Below are 20,074 nucleotides of genomic sequence, written 5' to 3' on the forward strand. Positions count from 1 at the left end.
TTAATATGAAGGGACACTCTCTCGTATCTGCAGTACGCTACAAACTATGGATTAGTGTGTTCTGAACTCAGTGCAATGCCTTGGAGCATGCAGGTTTTTCTGACAGGACCTATACAGCCAGAAACCCCCAGAGTGAAGCCTGCACCTGCCTGCCTATAACCTCCTGCTCAGTCAGCAGACCCTCCTGACCCCTGACTCTCCACGGTCCCACGGTGGAGATCTATGCGTGAGCTTGCTACGAAAATGAGAGCAGTTTAGCTGAAAGGCGGTCAGGTTCAATTGCAACATTTAAGACTTTTCAAACCAGATGACATGCTTGTCATTGGATATTTATCAAACCTGCTGCACATATTTCACAGGGCAACAGAAACGGTGAAATTAATCAAAGTCAACACACTTCAAGGACTTTGAATTATAAAGCATATCAATTCATCGGGTTACTTTAAAACTGGAATCCAATTAATTCATCAGGCTGGCTGTGGAAATGATTATCTTTCCCTTAAATTATGATGCATCTGACAATTCAAAAAAGCCGCATCACACGGCTTCATTTTTCTCTGCTCTGTGACTATCTATGGGTTTTTATCCTCCCCCTGCTCTCCCATCTCTGCCTGTCGGAGCAGGGATCATCGATCGCGCCGTCACCGCACAGCTCCCTGGTACACTCTCATTATTTCAGCTAGAGAAGACAGAGGGAGAGCGAGCGAGAGCGAGACAGGGCAACCGAGCAGAAAGGAGGGAGGGAGGAAGGCTGAGGAAGAATAACAGAGGGGATAAAAGGAGGGAGAACAAAGAAGGCAGGAGAAAAGAAAAGAGTCATAAGAAAGGAGTTGAAGAAAGGTGGCAGAGGACAAGGGACTGATAGAATCAGACAAGGAAGAGAAGCAGGTTTTCCTCTGTGGCCTTGATGTAAAATTCCATGACTTTTCCATGAGTGTTCATGATTAAATCACAGTAGCTCCATAAACTCAAACTATTCCTGCTGCACAATTTATTAACAGGAGCATTGACGTGATTTGTAAATAGATCTTTGATTATTGGGTTACTGTTACTAAGCACACAAGTCAATTACAGTCATGTTGGAACTAAAATATGAAGTAAAATGGCAGTGAAAATATGTTGGGAGCAATGATATGCAGCATGATGACTGTTCCTGCATATCCTGCATTTTTAGACCATCCTGTGTGAGTAAGACACAATCAGCCACCTGACTGCTGGGGGGGGGGGCAGAAGCTGTTCGTCTGGATCATCAGCCATGACATTTCAATCCCCATTGAAAAAGGTTTCTGCAGGTTTCAATAGGTTCAATTTAAGACTTCAGTGTCCCAGGATCATTTACAATATATCTGCTAATATTTGTAACATTGAGAAGGACCTACAACAAACAGGGACATTACTAACTATGCATGCCGCAAAAAAATCTCTGATATTCTTCATTGTGAACGTCAACATACTGAATACCCACCTAAAACTTTTGAAAGCAACACTATATATAACTTTTACTGAGCAACAATGCCCTCTGCAGCCACATAATGTGATTAAATCAGTTTCGCTTTGTTTCCGAGCGATCGTGTTGTCCCCACCCATTGAATTGAATCACAAGTGAACAGTGGATATTGCCCATGATCCCTTTCTTCCTGACCCAGAAGAAACCAGAAGACTGTAACAAATACACCAAACTCTGTTTAGAATTCTTCAAATCTTGAAAAGTTTCCTCGCTGAATTTTGAACTTGCTGGACATGATTCTGACAGTTCAAGCTACGACTATCAGTCAGTTCCACACTTCTCACAGAAGATCGTGCACACTCACCAAAGTTTGTGGGAATTAATCCTTCTTATTCCGAGTCAGTTATCTATCAAACAAATATCGAATCACTATTTTAGGGTAAATATTTATCATTAGGTCTCATGCTTCTATCCATTTTTTACATGCTGGCCACCTCACAATTGATCTTACACATTTCTGTATATACCCTAAAGATCAGCTTGGGTTGTTCCGCTGTGTCTTGAGTATTTTCTCAACAGACACAGTTAGGTTTCCTTTTTGACTGAGCTTCTGTGTTCAAGACACACTCAAGAAAATCTACTGCAAAGAATATTTAAAGAATAAAGTAACAAAGCAGTCCAACACAGTACAGTGTCGTCCTGTGATGTTACACGCTTGCAAAATATGATTCCTGTCCCTGAATTCTTCACAGACTCTATCAAGTTCCTGTTACTTTCCCCCAAGACAGTACAGAAGCCATGCAAGGTCTAGGATCAGTGGGAGGTCTGGAGCAGGAGTCTCCCACTCTGCGGCAACGCTACAGAGTTGCAACAGAAACATCTGATCTTCGTGCATCACAGGTTCCTAGCTTTATTAGTGCACTAACCAAATTAGGGGCCCTAACAAGGCAGCACACACCGCACCAGGGGACGCACTCATTTAGGACACCAGCGGCACTAATGCAAGGCTATCAGTTAAATCGCCATGCATTTATGCTTTCTCCAGACTCCAGAAGAAGGACAGAGAGAGGGAGTGAGTGAGTGAGTGAGTGAGAGAGAGAGAGAGAGAGAGAGAGAGAAAAAGAGAGAGAAAGAGAGAGAGGGAGCGTATGTGTGTGTCTGGGAGCAGATGTGCAGGACAAGGTGTGTGGGTGTGCCATGAGCCAGTAGAAATGTTCCACTAGCGATTCTAATTGATGAGCTGTGCACATGGATAGACACACACACACAAACACACGAATCTTACTTCAAACAATGAACACTGGTATGCTAATGCAAATGATCCTGTCTTATACATGTGTACACAGAACACACACACAACACACACACACACACACACACACAAACAAATCTAGGCCATGCCGTTGAGACAGAGACACATCCACACTGCAGCTGGACACGGCTTGAGATGAACACATCACCCTCTGACAGATAGAGGGAGAGAGAGAGAGAGGAGAGTGGGATGTAAGGAGGGAAGAGGGAGGGAGAGAAGGAGATTAGCATTCTCATCAGCACTGGAGGAATTTGTCTTGGCTGCCAAATTCTTTCTCCTCTCTTTCGTTCCCTTTCTCCTCATCAGTCCCACTCGCTTTCCTTTTCCATATCACCCCCCCCCCCCTAATCTCCATCTTTCCAATCAGCAGGGCCCTTCATTGCTCCCTCAGTCCCCGCCCTCCCTCCATCTCACCTTTCTCATGTTATTCCCTTCCTTTCCTCACTTCTCTCCACCTCTGTCCTTCTCCCTCACTCCAGGACTTACGTGATGTCCACTGTGTGTGTCAGAGGACAGGATCCACAAGCCACTCGCAGGCTTCCTGGTCTAACCCGAGACACGCACCCAAACACACAGAGCTGAGAGACTTTAGCAAGTTTAATGTCTGAATGTCTTTCACGTCCATGGTGTCATTTTGAGGAGGGTTAAATCTAAATCCATTTATCATTGTTCAAACTCTTCCAGCATGCATGAAGGTTTGAATTATCCACCAGATACTGTCTACTGGTGTTGTGAGACTTGTTTCTCACAGCTCTGCCATATTTAGCTCATCAGACAGGATGGTATGTTCAAAAGTGAATGTGGCAACAGTGCTGTTGCCGTGTTCCTCGTCAGCTGAAGAATGTTATGTTTATGTTGCAGAATTCGCAGAAAGTGTGTTCTGACTAAAAGCAAATTGTATCGCCTAAATCTAGACTTCTAACTTGTACATAAATCTTAGCACCTGTCCAAAGGCTTCACCCCACAGAATCATGTTGGTGTTTGTCTGAACAGGTTCCAGCAAATAAAACCAATCGGAAAAACAGCCAACACATTAAAACAATAAGGGGACTATAAGCGTTGCAGATGGACCTTCAGAATGTGTCCTTAGACTGCCTGAGTCCCAACAACTTCAGCGGCCTGCCGGCATTACACCAACCAACTTCTGCACTTCCACGTGATTGTGTGGTTACCCATCTGCCTCCACAGCTAAAGGAAAGTACCAGTGTAACACAAGCACTGAGCCTTCTCCCCGGAGCAAGCACCATCATCAGACACGATGACCAGCTGAGACACTTGGTGACTTCAATCTAATTCAACTTACTGTTTGTGGGGATTGTGGTTTTATCTTCATTTGCACCAGCATCACAGATACACAGATGCTTCACATTAACAGCTCAACGACAGCATTTCAGTCGAGAAGATAAACTCGGCTCTGCAGATGGGGGTGTGTGACGTGACAGTGCTGTGCTGATAGATTCGGTGCCACAGAAAATCTGTGAACTGGAAGTAAATTGTACCATGTCAGCTTCCAGTGTTCAGGTAAGTCCACCACTTTGAATGTTTTTCTTTTTAAACCAAACCCTCATCAGTGATCAGCTTTGATTTGTTGGCCATGCTACAGGGTTTGAACTACTTTTACATCATTTTGTTTTTACCAATATTTTAACAACCACCAAGTCCCTGTTCCCTATTTATTCACTGCGGTATCATCGTTGTTGAAAAACAGGTTCACGTTTTCTTATCTTGGCACACAACATTGAAATTTCATGACTAAGGATTTGTTTAATCCACATTAATTATATAGATATTTGTGCACCTCATTAGAAGCAACATACTTAAACTGAGAAGGGCCTCCCTTTGTTCTCAAAACAGCCTTGATTCCTCTTTGCATTTATTCCCCAAGATATTGGAAACTTTCCTTTTGGATTCTGCTCCATGTTTATGTGACTGCATCATCATCCCCATCATCATAATTTCTGCAGATTTGTCAGCTGCACATTCACACTGCCAATCTACATACCAAAGATGTTCTGCTGGATTTAGATCTGGTGACTGTGAAAGGCACTTTATCCACCGTCCTATTCATGAAACCAGTTTAAGACTAGGAAGCAATTTGAATTTGAAGGTCTGGACTTCCGGACACTTTGATGACACCACACAAGCCATATGCAGGCAGTTATTTTTACGTTTGAAAAATGAATCACAAGTTACTTCCATTGTATTGGAATTGGCTGGAACCCTGTTTACCCCTGGAACTCAAACACTTCACCCACCCCTTCATCACCATATTGGTTATTAGAAAATGAGTGCATTTTCATATATGGTGAACTATCCCTTTAAGGGGCTAAGAAACAGCACCATGACACCACCACCAGCAAAACAGACAGTTGACAACCCAGGTCGGGTCCATGGATTCATGCAGCTGACATCTAACTCTGATCCTACAGTCTGTAGCCTCAGCAGAAATCCAGACACCTCGGACCAGGCTATGTTCTGTCCAGTGTTGCTGAGTCTTTGCCCACTGCAGCCTTAGATTTCTGTTCTTGGCTGTGGGGAGAGAAACCTGGTGTGATCCACCACCTTGAGGTTCGACATGCTCATTCTGCTCTGCACAGTTGTAAAGGCGTGCTACTGGAGGCTCTCTGTCTGGCCATTCTCCTCTGAACTCTCTCTTCAACAAGATGTTACTGGTGAACTGTTGCTCTCTGGATTTATTTCCCCCCCACACCATTCAGAGACTCTAGAGACTGCTGTGAGTGTCAAGGTCAAGAGATCATCAGTTTCACAAATGATAAAACCGGCTCATCCGACACCAACAATCACACCAAAGTCACTGAGATCACGTTTTCCTTCATTCTGATGTTAACATTTACTGAAGCTCCTCACGTGTATCTGCAGGATTTTATGTATTGCACTGCTGCAACATGGTTGGGTGATTGGGTTATTGCCTGAATAAGCAGGTGTACAGGTTCCTTTAATAATCTACTCGGTGAGTGTATCTGAATCAATGGAGAAACAGTCAATCAAATTATCAGTATGGTAAATTACAGTATGATGCACCATTCAAAAAATCAACAAAATTCAACTGATATCTAGATGAATTTTCTCCAATCATATTTCCACCTGAATGTGAATATGACAGCAAATCATTTTTAAAGATGTTTGATTCCTGACTGTATCTCAGAATATTGTAAAAAATGCATCTTGTCGGTGATCCTTTGAGATAAGGAACATATAATACATACAGTCTAAATGGAAAGGTCTAATCTCAATTTGCCAACAGAGCTGCAAACTGTCATCACACACCACAGATGGAACAATGCTAGCTTAAAGCTAATATCCATATACATTAGGCACGGTGGGAACAAATGTTGGCCCAGGGCCACGTTCTGAAGGAAGAGAAATGAACATGGCAGACTTCTCAGTCATCCCTCCACAATTAGATATTTATATTGCACATTTCAACAGCCTGATACTATGTATAGATTACAAACAGCTCCATCTCATGAGCAATCTAAATCATTGCATCTTCTGAAAATCAGTGGCAACATTAAATCACCTGAAATAAAACTCAACATTGTGATTTGAACCTCGGTTGATGTGAATGTGCACAAAATTTTGAATCGGAGTTCAACACATGGCCCGACAATGACAGAGCAAGAGACAGCAAGGCAGGTAATGTACATGCATTTATCCAAACTGTGACTAGAAATGTTTCAATAGGTCAGATTACTGTATTCACATGAACACACATGCATGAACACACAGACAAACACACTTGTTCCTATTAGGTGTGCGGCCCGGCTGACCTTTATGTGAATCTCTCAACGAGTGCATGAATTACTAATGACCCATCTATATTCTCCATCGCTCATGGCTTCTAATGGAACAACACACACACCCATGAAACACTGGGCAGACGGACCACTCTATTACTTCTTCCTCACATGCACATACACCTGACACACACCATTATCTTGAGTCTTTGAATACATAATGGGCATTTTAATTGCAAAGCTGGCGGGCTGGAGACAGAGAATTTACAGTGAAAAGCCTCTTCACCTTGCATTAGGAAGGACACAACTAAGTGAACTGGCCGAGAGTGCTTAGACAAAATTCAGCTACAGGTGTTAAATATATTTGTAGGCAATTAAAAGCCATTATTGTGCAATTCTGCAGTATTGAAAAATATGGTTGTCTCTCTAAAATCCCGGTGAGACAACAGTTTGTGTTGTTCCCTCTCCTGATTTAACATACAATTATTCTTTTTCACACATTAGGACCATAAAGAAATAGTTGTGCTGGTTTGGTTGGGTAGAATTTTCCAAAATAAAGTAGAAAAGCTTTTCTAAAAAAGTTGAGGGTGCTATAAAGCCCCTTAAAACCAAGCACTTCCAGGAACTAAGTTACCATAGAAACTAAAACTGGGAACTACAAAAACCCTTTTGCAAATTCCTGTGTTACCACTTCACCTGAAGGACGACGTGTCTCCTTCCACCATCTACAAATGAAGCCAAAATATTTAAGATACCAATGGAGCCATATTTTGCCGATGATGGCATTTGGAACCTAAGTCCGCACCATAGGGCTGGAGTCTCGATATCAAGATCCCACCGATAAACATTCAACCAATCGTGAGTCGGTCTCAGCTGTCAATCATGACATTTCACCCTGTTTTTATAGCATCGAATAGTTTAGACCAAATTTACCAGAGGAAATAACACTTGAACAAACACCAATGTGATAAGAACTAATATAAACTTGTGGAGCGATCCTGTCATCCATCTGTACAGAAACTTTAAGTCCTCAGCATGTGCCTCACAATGTTCAACTCAAATTCCACTCTTATACTGTGCGAACTATTTGGAAGTATTTACTCTGAACACAGTTAATACGGTTGTTCTGGCACTAGACAGACATTGTTCATAACTATCATATAGAACTTTGTTCCGTAAAAGGTTCTTGGTGCTCTGAGAAAGTTTCCCAGTTATCAGTAATTCATTGTTTTAGAATCATTTGTTCTACTAGCAGATTTTGGTATAATGTTCCAAAGGCCATATACATTTGGTCATGTAGTCTCTGAACTTTTAATGTGAAACTAGAAGTTTACTGTGAAAAGAGTGTGAAGGACTTTCCTCTTGTTCATTAGTATCACAGAGGGGGAGACTTGACCAGAATAATATTTAAGTGGCACAGCTTAGAAACCTGACCAGGCTGTGTGAGTGTGTGTTTGTGTGTGTGTGTGTGTGAAACAGAATTACTAGTGCACACTCTGCTGTTGTGTCAGAGAAGGGATGTTTGCGTCTGATAACACCGAGACGATACTGTGGTTATCAAATAATGAGTTAGCTACAGTATTGTGTGATATAGAGTTTGTGCGTATATATATATTGTAGTTTCCATGGTGTGTGTGTGTGTGTGTGACTGTGTGTGTGTGACTGTGTGTGTGTGTGTGTGTGTGCGTGCGTGCGTGCGTGCGTGCATGCAAGCGTGCATGTGTGTGTCTTACCGTGGCCTGTGCAGAGCTCTCCTGCAGGTCCCAGAGTAGTGCGTGGTTATCAGCCAGTGAAATCACACGCTTGCCATCCCCCATGGGTTCCCACAGTACACTGTATATACATACACACACACAGACACAGACAGACACAGTCAATTCTAATCCAGAGGTTGGTCATGCCTGCATGCACGCTAATCCCCACATGATGCAGATATATGGTAATGTGAAAAATTGGTAAGATTCTTCAAGTGCCTGTAAAATACAGCACTGCTGAACTGATTTTTAACATCTGTATGTATCAACCGGTCATGCTACAGGTCAGCATTTGCTTACACATGTATGGATGCCTATTTTCTGCACTTACAGTATCAAAAAGGAAATTACATTTATAAAAGGTTGATAATTTGACAAGCTGTAGGTATTCTCCATTCTTCATGGTAAACAAAAGAACATGTCACACAGTGCAACAGGGTGGTTGACTGTTTTTTTTTTGGTAAATAACGGAGCTGTGTAATAAACAGAAATAAAATATCAGGCACATTTCTTGTTAGTACAATATATTCATTGTTAGACTTATTTATTTATTTTTCAAATTTTTCACAATTATCAAACAAGGCTAAGATTCCAAAGCCATGGCAGCAGCTATGTGAGCTGTCCACAGGTACAACAGTGCACTAAATTAATCCGAATGTCAGCATGCTTATATGACCATGATGACAATACTAATGTGCTGATGTTAATCAGATATTATATAAAGTATGTTCAGCCACTCAGTTTAGAGTCTTAGCATTCTATGATTTTCTATTTGCTCAATCACAAAGTGCTTCTGAGTATGATGAAAATGTAAATTTTCTTTCTTAACTTATACGCTATTAATCTTCCTATAATTCCCCTAAACATTTGATTTTCTCTGATTCCAAATACATTTCGCTGGTAACTGTTCAACCCCTTCACATTTGTCCAGCTTCTGTAAGCCAGACTCAGCAGTCTGTGTCATCACCAGCCAGAGGTGTTGCAGTTAGTCATGTTAACGGTCCAAGCAGATGGCCACCCACCCCGAGTCTTCTTCTGCTGGAGGTTGTCTTCCTGTTCAAGCTGAGTTTTTCCTCCCCCCATGTCGACACAGGTTTTCTCATTGTGGGAAATATTGGGTTTCTCCTTATAATATCATAAAGTGCTTTGAGATACTGTATGTGATGATTTGCCGCTTTATAAATAAAACTGAGCTAAAATGTCATATTGCCAGTAGCTGGTTTGATTTTCACGAATTAAGCTACAGCCTGCAGCATCATTACTTTGCCAAGAAATTGACGATTGCATACAAGTGAGTACTTACTGCCAAATCCAGCAGCCCAATTCTGTCAATCTAGTGTTCAAAAGCAGCAGTGGGATACAGGGTAGCCTCACTGGTGTTACTAAAGTGGTAGATTTAACTGCATACTGCTTTTTTACAGAATATCGATCCCGCACCACATTCTCTCTCATAGTTGCGATTCTCCACTTTGCTCTACCTAAGGAATCCACTCTGCGCACAAACCTCAGGGACGTAACCACACCTGACACAACAGAGCCCGAACTTCAGCTTTATAACTCCCTCGGTGTTGGTTGGACCACTTGTATGCTTTTGTTGTTTGCTCTCAGTTTGGATCGGTTCAGCCGCTAAATGTAGGCAGGGACACAACTACACGGTATGAAAAAGAGGACACAGCCCGAGTGAGTAAGCACTCCTTTTAACTCTGAGCTCTGTCGACTTTAAAAAGCAACATGTCAAAAAGCGTAACTTAACCTTGGCCTGGAAAAGCTGCATTGTACTTGTTCGGCTATTCATTAGTGTGACTTTTTCGGCTCAAGGAAAAAAGAAAAAAAGTGTGTAATCTGGGTTAAAGGAGGTAAAATGTCAGGGAGGTGAAGACGTGGTCTGCGGCTGAAGGTTGGGGTGTCTGAGCCCATCAGCTTTGAGAAGCTACTGTCATTAGGGGTTTACGAAATTATGCTATTTATTTAAAGGCTCCATCAATTAGACAACTCCATTTCCTTGGACTCATTTGTCAATTTGAAGCAGCAACAACGATTCCAGTGTTACAGAGGGAGTGCGTGTGAGAGGAGGTGAGTGTGCTAGCCAAAGATAAAAGAAATGACAGGAAGGGAGAAGTTGGTCTGAAGAGGACTGCTTTTGAATGTAGTCCAAGTCTCAAATATGCATATGTGGGGAGAGAGATATAGAGAAAGGGAGGGGAAATGGGAGGTAGAACAAGGAGCTGTGTTTATCAGGGCTGTAAATTCATGGCTGCTGAGGGACAGTCTTTATTGTCCTCGCGAAGAGCATGAAGTCATGGGCAGGGACACACAGATACACCATCCACACTTGTCATTTAGGAGGGATCCTTACACTGACTTGCATTTATTGCTGGAGACCAAAGGTCACATGACCATATGTATGTTTGAAGAGTCGCTGGTCGCTGTTATCATACCTGTTCCATGCTGAGCATTCACATCGCGACAAAGCTTTTATATGCTAAAATTTGATTCTATGACTAATGCCAAATTCTGGATCATTGTTTTTGTCGATTGTATAGTTGTAACGATTCTCCAAATCAGCATCCTTAATTCATATATATCTTTTTAATGTTACCAATGCTGTTTGAACATGGCTGGGGGTCTGAAACTCAGGGTTATTATCCATCTTGAGCTAATGACACTAGCCTATTGTTTACAGCAAACTCAAACCCAATTGCAACAAAATCATGTGACACATGCATCAAGCAGAAGTTTAATTGTGGGATTCCAGCCACTGCCTTCTTTCTGCCACCTGAGAATGTTTTTATGAAACCATAAAGCTGTTGTGTCCTCCCCCAGAAAAAAAAAATCTTCAGCCAAGGGCCTATAGAAGAGACACAAGCATGGAGATAACATATTTCAGAGAAAAGGATTCAGACCAGTTTACACAATCCAGATTACTTTGCTACAGATGAATACATTTAAAGGTGGCAGTGACTAAGTGTTTTATTTGTTCTCTTATAGCTTGAATTTTAATTCGAGCTCGATTTATTATTTGGCCCCAGGTATATCAGTGGTATTATTTCCTTAATCCAAGAAATTATTATAAAGACAAGTTAACATATGTGAATATTGTATTACAATAGACCTGAAAACAACTGACTAACCATTACTCCTGCATGTCTAACCCCAACCCTTATCCTAAGCAAATCCAACATTAAAGGAGAATGAGTGACCTTGGGAGGACCAGCTTTTTGGCCGTGAATGGAAGTTGAGTCCCTATAAGTTAGAACATTTTTTGAATGAACACACTTATGTCTCTGCACTTAATATTAGAGCACATACACACAGCGGTATCTCAGCATACACACTTGCAGGCAGGATGTTAGAAACTACTTCTCTTTCTCTCAGACATACATTCCCAGCAGCTCAACACTTAAAACAGGCTCACCACTTTGGGATTCACACAACGTATGCTTTCCTATAGTATCTTATACCACCTTCCTCTCTTATTAAGAATAAAAGTTACGTGCATTTGACCTTGAGCTCTACAACAAGCTGGCACACTGTACTGGAATGGTATGCAAATACTGCTGGGGAGAGCTATGGAGGTTTTACAGCCCCATATATCTACGCCTGGGACACAGATGCACCTCTCTTTCCCGCTCTCTGTTTCTCTCTATGTCTCTCACTCATCAGATTGTGCCCCACTTTGCTGTGCTGTGCAGCCATATGAGTTTCACCACAGGCCTTCATATACAAAGCTCAAGACCAAAACGAAAAACGGCATGTGTGAATGTGTGACTGGATGAGATTCTAGCAAGAATACAGTGACACTGAGGTCAGTATGTGTGTGTAATTGTTCTTCTAACTTTGTGAGGACCATTAGGAAAAAGGGGACATTTTGGTTGGTCCTCATTTTAGCTTCTTTCAGATATGCAGTCCTGAAATTATCCGAGCTGGCTGTATTAGATAATTTAAATGGCTGAGTCGGGGTGATCCAGACTTTATATGGAATTTTTAATGCCAGCCCCCATGTAAAAACTCCAGATAATATCAGAATGAGCCCAATATCTGGAGGATTCACCATGAGTGAGTGACCGCATTGAGGACAATGTCAATGTGCTGTAAACAAAAACTTGTGATCTCTGCAGTGGGACTGAAGCCTGCCTCCTGCGCCACCCTTCACCTGAATGATCTGGAGATTTTTATGTTTTTGTGAATACGTTTGGCTGGATGACCTCCTGCTGCATTCTTTATAAGTGAAAAGCAAAACTCGGGACAAAGACCATTGTCCAGACATTTTCTGGAGTTCATGTCTGAAAACGGATTTGGTGACACATTCAAAAGGGTATTTAAGATTTGGTTAAAGGGTTCAGGTTAAAATTACAGATCAGCGACAGACAAGTTAAGACGGCAAATTTACTGCAATGAATTCCGCAGACAGATAATCAAAAGCTGTTTAGGTTTACCAACCCACTTTATTTGAGGGGCCAGACCAAATAGAAATACCCAAAATGGCGCAAAGGAAAACTGTGCACACACAAGTATGGTGGGAGAAGCTTGGTTCTATCAATGCAATTAGAGATTCACAGAAATCAGTGTTTATTACCTGATGGGTGTCATGTTGTGTTCAAACCACAGGTTTCTATTTTGGTTCTGCTGTTGTGTGGAAGTCTCGTTGACACATGTGTCTTCCAGTGTTGGGAGTAATGTCATTTTATCACCATTATTTTTGTGAGTAACTGGGAATGCTAGTAATTACTTTTAGAAATAAACACTATTACAGTTACTTAAACATATAAACAGGTTACTACTTCCGATATATAGACAAATTCACCTGGAAAAATGCAGGCATCACCCGACTTTACGATGTGGAAAATGAGTGGATCAATCAGCATTAAGCCACACAATGGCCGACAACCTGAGTAATGTTAGCTGCCAAAGTACAGAAATTTACAAAACTCTAATATTAACGAATCTCTTAGCGAACCTTTAATCTCTTTTGTTAGCAAAGAGCAATGCTTAAAACATCAGGGCTGGCTTTTGCAGATTAAAATGGCAAACACAGGCTAGACATGGGTTATGATAAATCGTGCAACTGTGGATCTACATTAGAGAAATACATGGATTTGTTAAGCATTGCTGACATGGAAACCCTTATTGAATCTTTTATTCACGTTCTTTCTTTGGTTCGTCTCTTTGTCCTCTCGCTCTGACACTACAAGCATCGGCACAGAAAAAAAAGACTGATGCAATTTTATAAAAAAAATATATATGATGAAAAATACAAAATCTAATATTTACATGCCAAATGTCAAGTCCTTTGTTTATCTATTTATTTACCATCCAACATGTTTATACAGATCCACCAGACATCAGTAAATCAATATCATTGCTATTCACTGAAAAATAAATTAGAATCAATATTTGTTGATTTGACTGAAGCTTATAAATCTCTGCGGCTGCAGGACAGCAAACTATGTTTTCCCCACAAGTACAAAATGAGTCAGGAGAGGACTAATGAATGTCACACAGCAGTGATAAAATATATAGTGAAGCCCTACAACCATCCAGCACAGGATAACGTGTTTGATTTAGGGCTGATAGTAGTTATTGTAGACTATAAATTAGTTAATGTAGTGTCACTTATCCAGCTTAGTCTGTTAATTTTACTCAAAACATGTGTGATTTCTAAACCCTTAGGCAACAAATGATAATAACATAAATCAAAAAAACAAAGGAGACACTAAATTTTGAAATATTTGGTTTTCATTTGAAAGCATTTGCGTACGGTGGGCGGTGGCCCCGTAAATGACAAAAATGTGTTTTGTCATTTTCTTTGTGAAAAAATACAGACAGTGTGTCCGTCTAAACCTTGTAGATAGCAGGTACCCACCCTCTTTGTGAAAAGTTAACATGTTAATTGTGTTTTGTAATTAGGGCCCGAGCACCGAATGGTGAGAGGCCCTATTGAAATTGTAAGGATTATTCTTATTATTATTATTATTATTATTATTATTATTATTATTATTATTATTATTATTATTATTATTATTATTGTGACTAAAGTGAATTGGCTTTAACATGCTGAACTTCTTACCAAACTTTGCAGAAAATTAGAGAGTGGTGAAAATTTACGTATTCTGGTGTATTTGGAAATGGGCGTGGCAAAATGGCTCAACAGCGCCCCCTGGAACCCAGCCCCTAGGTTTCCACATAACCGATTTTCACCAAAATCGGGCAAGAGGTGTATCGTGACTAATCATGAAAAAAAGTCACAAAGGGCATTATGAAAAACGCAACAGGAAGCCCACCATTTTGGATTTAGTGGCCATTTTGGCCATTTTGGCCATTTTTGCTTTGACGTACTTGTCCCAGGGCTTTCATCAAATCAACTTTAAATTTAGATGAGTGTCATCACAACAAGATGGAGAAAAAAGTTGACTGAAAAAATCAACTTTTCGCCACACCGTGTGACCTTGGCGTGGCGTCAAAGTTTGATTAAACGCCATCAAAACACGAGCTTCTGTATCTCGCACATACATGATCCAATCAAATCCAAACTACACACATAAGACAAGAGTCCCGGCCTGAAGACATCTACACTGAAATCATTTCTTAAAATCACAGCGCCCCCTGGTGGCTACAGGAAATGTATTTTTTTTTGCATGTCTTACACTTGGATGTATTTCTCCTCATCCACTGACCTCAACCATGTCAAACTCTATCAAATGGGTCTCAAGACATTGATAATGAAGATTTAAGATTACTGTGACTTTTCGTCAAACACAGTATTAATGGCGTGGCATCAAAGTTCATCAACTCGCCGTGAAACACGAAATTGCTGTAACTTCCGTGTTCATGGTTCCATCTCCCTCAAACTACATGTGTGTATCAACAGCCCCCCCCTGAAGATATTAATAGGGTTTTAAGAAATGGGCGTGGCCAAAAAAATGACTAGCGCCACCTAAAGGGCAGCCCCGGCACTACGATTGACCGACATGTACAAAAATCCATTTTGGCATGTGTCTTTTCATAACAAACAAATAAGTCTCTTGGATCGATATGTTAGATCAAACAGGAAGTCCGCCATTTTGAATTTAGTGGCCATTTTGACCATATTCACCATTTTTACTTTGATGTACTTGTCCCAGGGCTTTTATCAGTTCATCTTTAAATTCAGATGAGTGTCATCACAACAAGATGGAGATAAAAATTGACTTAGGGATTGTTTTTTCGTCACACCGTGTGACCATGGCGTGGCGTCAAAGTTCATCAACTCGCCGTGAAACACAAAATGCTGTTACTTCAGTGTTCATGGTTCTATCTCACTCAAACTACATGTGTGTATCAACAGCCCCCCCCCCTGAAGATTTTCATATGGTTTCAAGTCCGTGTGACCGTGGCGTCGAAGTTTGATTACACGCCATCAAAACACGAGGCTCTGTATCTCGGACATATATTGTCCAATTAAGTCCAAACTAGACATGTAAGACAAGAGTCCCGGCCTGATGACATCTACACAGAAATCATGACTTTAAATCACAGCGCCCCCTGGTGGCTACAGGAAGTGAAGCGTTTATTGTCCAATTGAGTCCAAACTAGACATGTAAGACTAGAGTCCCAGCCTGATGACATCTACACAGAAGTCATGACTTTAAATCACAGCGCCCCCTGGTGGCTACAGGAAGTGAAGCGTTTATTGTCCAATTGAGTCCAAACTAGACATGTAAGACTAGAGTCCCAGCCTGATGACATCTACACAGAAATTATGACTTGAAATCACAGCGCCCCCTGGTGGCTACAGGAAGTGAAGCGTTTATCCTTGCCACAGAGAGGAAAACTCATCCAACGCGGAGACGTGCGCTTGGTCATCGACCGCTCTCTCCCCCGACCGCAACAGGCTTCAACGTGCAGGTGCTCGGGCCCGCAAGTGCTACAACGTAGCCCTAGTTTGATGTTGTGATTCGCACTTCAAGGCCACCGAATCAGAGGGTGAGAAGAAATCATAATTTCGGTGACTTACAGCTTCAGTTCAATTTGGCCCTTGCACTCATACACCTCACTTTTGAGAACCCAGGCACATAAACAGACAAAGAGCAGAGGCACTGTTGCCCTATAGGGTATGAAAGACATGCAGCCAGACTTTTTAAAGAAACCCAGAAAAAACTAAAAGCCTTTCACTTGCAATGATCACACATACTGCACATGATTGCATTCATGCCTGTGTGCACCAACACACAAAGTCACACCAACAAACACCTCCTACCCCCTCCTGTCACACCCCACTTTAGAAAATCAACCTCGTTGCCTTTTGAGCTTTACCATTCTCTCCCAGGGCTCTGATTGGCTCAAATGGCTCCACGGGAATCGATTTGCTCGACTGGCACGCGGCTCCCAATCGAAACCAAGTGCAAGGAAGAATAAGGAAAAAAAAGCCGAGCACCAAAGGAGAAAAAAAGCATGGTTTTTCCCAGCTCTGTTTAGCCCTGTTTTGTTGGGTGTATTGCCGATATTTCCATTCAGAGCACGCCTCACAACAGGGCACAGGCTCAAATGTTTGCCCACCCAAACAATGAGGGGATTTGGAGGAAGGAGAAAGTGTAATTGTTGGTGGGAGTGGAGGGACAGCAGCCACTGGAAAACACACCCACGAAGGATGCAGGCTACACACGGGCAGACACGCTACAGCAGACCCAAACATACAGAGGAGCAGGTGAACAAACACACACACACGAAAAAGACAAAAGCCTCATAAGTATACACGCTACAAATCGCTTTACTATTTGGCTGCTCACACAAACACACACACAGACACACACACAAAGGTGCAAGCCGCCAGTATTATTAGAGTCAGTGGGGATAAGTGTAAGTGTAAGTGTAAGTGTGTGTGTGTGTGTGTGTGTGTGTGTGTGTGTGTGTGTGTGTGTGTGTGTGTGTGTGTGTGTGTGTGTGTGTGTGTGTGTGTGTGTGTGTGTGTGCGTGTCTGTGTGTGTGTGTGTGTGTGTGTGTGTGTCTGTGTGTGTGTGTGTGTCATGAAGAGATGGAAGAGGTGGGCAACAGACCAAAGCCATCCATCTAAGGAAGCCAATAGTGCAAAGCATAGGCTACAGGCTTCACAGCGCCCAGCGCACACTCCAACCAACCACACACACCCACACACACACACACACTTACACACACTGTGGTGCCCTTGTGAGGGTTACAGCTCTCGGGGCGTTGAGATGTTGGACCTCAGAGCCATCAATCTTTACCCAGCAGCCTTGCTTGACCTACCCTTTGACACACACACACATACACACACAGTACACATACATGGATACAGCGACCCCCATAGATCCAAAGACCTCCAGTTTCTACGCACAAGCACAAAATACACACAAAGTTGTGTACCCCCTCTATGCTTTACTAGAATCTCACCATCTTTCTCCCTCCATTGTCCTCACTCTCTATCCATATTTATCTCTGCCTCGCAGACACCTGCTACAGTATACATCATGCTAACTGATTGGCCCCTCTAAAATTGATAGCAATCACGAGGCAGCTGATGAACTGAACAGTGGACTAAAAAGGCCAGTGACCATTGATTTTTATTCTCATGCGCATTGAATTGTAGCAAGGGCTTGTGCACAGGAGCCGGGACTGGAAGAGAAACAGATCAGGCCTTGAGTACAATCTCAGATCAGGGCCGGTCAATCTGTCAGTCTGAGCCATGACAAATAACATAAGATATACGGAACAGTTGTACACACAGAGAATCATAATGAGAAGGGTAATGTAAGGTAAGATTATTTTCCTTTTAAGAGATACTGCTCACTTAAATGTGTTTTGGAGCTGTAAACTTAATATGACTGTTCTTTGATAAAATATTAAAGCTGGTTTTAATATAACATTTATGACCATAAAAAGAGTATGTGTTGGCTCAAAACACCACCTAGTGTTTGAAGCTGTCTTGGACCTTTCAGGGCTAATGCTTCTGTAGAGTCAACTATTTGGGACGTCTCTACTTAATGACCATTCATATATGGAAAAGTTGACACCCTCATCAAAAGATGGTGGCCCCCCCCGCATCCAGCAACCACTTGTCAGTGAGAATCAGGAAAGCTGCTGAAACTAAACCCTTGACTGTCTCCCACTGAACCACTGACTGAGACCTTTCCCTGTGCCAGCGGTTCAAGCGGCTCGGGTCAACAGCAATGAGGAATGAGAAAAAAAAACACTGCTAAGGTGCCCTTGAATTCTGAAATTACTTCGAACTTTTAAAATTATTTCTAATATGACTACGGAGACCAAACGTGATTCACTGTTTACTTTGAATAGTTAAAATCAATAAATCAAAAGACTGTATCGTTTAACTGATATATCATCAAATTCCATTAGCTAAATGTGAATCTTACATCAGAGTATAGAGTTGTGCTGATTTACTGCTCAGTTCTATTCAGAAAATGGATTATGCATTAATCAATACAAAGGTTTGGAAGCAAAACTGATCACATGAATGAGGTCATTGATTATAATTAAGACATATTTAAATAATTTTATCACCAGAACGGTGTCTTAGACATCTGTTTGTAGTTCATTCAGATCTCCATGAAAAAATGATTTCCTTCAGATACACACAGGAGCCTAACACAACTGCACACAGCTCTAGATCAAAAACAATCACTGCACTTGCATCAACTTGTGCTAAGACTTTTACAGTCATTCCTCAGCAACACCTACCAGGCTGTGTTGCCATGGGCACTGCTGTCTAGGTGACAAAGCAGCTCCAGGGTTTGAGGGTTGTGGGCGGTGTCGTCAGGTGACTCGTTGCTACCTGTCTCCCAGTCGGTGGGCATCCGCCATACCGCCGCACAAGAGACCACCCTGCTGTCGCTGGCTGGAGGGAAGAAAACACACAAACACACCACACAGTCATGCACAGTGTAGTGTGTGTATTTATGTTGGGGGGGGGGGGGGGGGCAGACACTAATGCAGTGAAATACATACACTCCTTTAAAGCCACATCACAAATTAGTTATTTTGGCACATGCACACCAGAGCCAGAGCTGCTAATTGGACGCAGTGGAGTAAATGTAGAACTGATACAGTAATTGGAATAAAAGTTTAAGGCTGGAGGGCACAACCTATCACACACAGAGAGAGAGAGAGAGAGAGAGAGAGAGAGAGAGAGAGAGAGAGAGAGAGAGAGAGAGAGAGAGAGAGAGAGAGAGAGAGAGAGAGAGAGAGAGAGAGAGAGAGAGAGAGAGAGAGAGAGAGAGAGAGAGAGAGAGAGAGAGAGAGAGAGAGAGAGAGAGAGAGAGAGAGAGAGAGAGGAAAAGCAGAGAGGGAGAAAGCAAAAGAGCCTAATTTCTTTTTGGTGTATTGACAGTGTGTGGGCAGGCGTTGGGCTACGAAACACTGGCGTTAGGCCTATTTGTCAAATTAAAAAGCAATGTGGTGCGAGTCCACGGGCTCTTGAGTGGTTTTAGACAACCTTGCATTTGGAGTATGTGGGCAAGCAATCATCTTGAACAAAAGCCCTATCTTACCCGCAAACAGGAGCGCGGGTGGGAGGCGGCATATAGAAACATTGTAAGGAATGCACTTGAGTATGTGTGGATATTGTTGGTACTGTATATACTGTATCTGAGCGAGTGTGTGTGTGTGTGTGTGTGTGTGTGTGTGTGTGTGTGTGTGTGTGTGTGTGTGTGTGTGTGTGTGTGTGTGTGTGCAGCAGTGCGAAGTGGGATGTCGGGAGATCCTGCCTGGTCGAGAGTGGCTGTCATACTGTGAACTCAAGCATGTAGCGATCACCTGACAGAGAGTAAGAGACAGTGAGAGAAATGAGAGCGAG

General features: G+C 42.1%; 1 protein-coding gene across 1 annotated transcript in view; it reads right to left on the reverse strand.

Moving 5' to 3' along the window:
• eipr1 (EARP complex and GARP complex interacting protein 1) overlaps positions 1-20,074 on the reverse strand; it is a 55,794-nt gene that overhangs the window by 24,423 nt on the left and 11,297 nt on the right. Inside the window, exons 4-5 of the mRNA XM_061083460.1 lie at positions 18,961-19,117; positions 8,251-8,350 (exon numbers count right to left, since the gene is read on the reverse strand). Of these exons, the coding sequence (XP_060939443.1) occupies positions 8,251-8,350; positions 18,961-19,117 (257 nt within the window). The remainder of the gene's footprint in view (positions 1-8,250; positions 8,351-18,960; positions 19,118-20,074) is intronic.

The sequence above is a fragment of the Limanda limanda genome, chromosome 12 (genome assembly GCF_963576545.1).
Source record: "Limanda limanda chromosome 12, fLimLim1.1, whole genome shotgun sequence".
Taxonomy (NCBI): Eukaryota; Metazoa; Chordata; class Actinopteri; order Pleuronectiformes; family Pleuronectidae; genus Limanda; species Limanda limanda.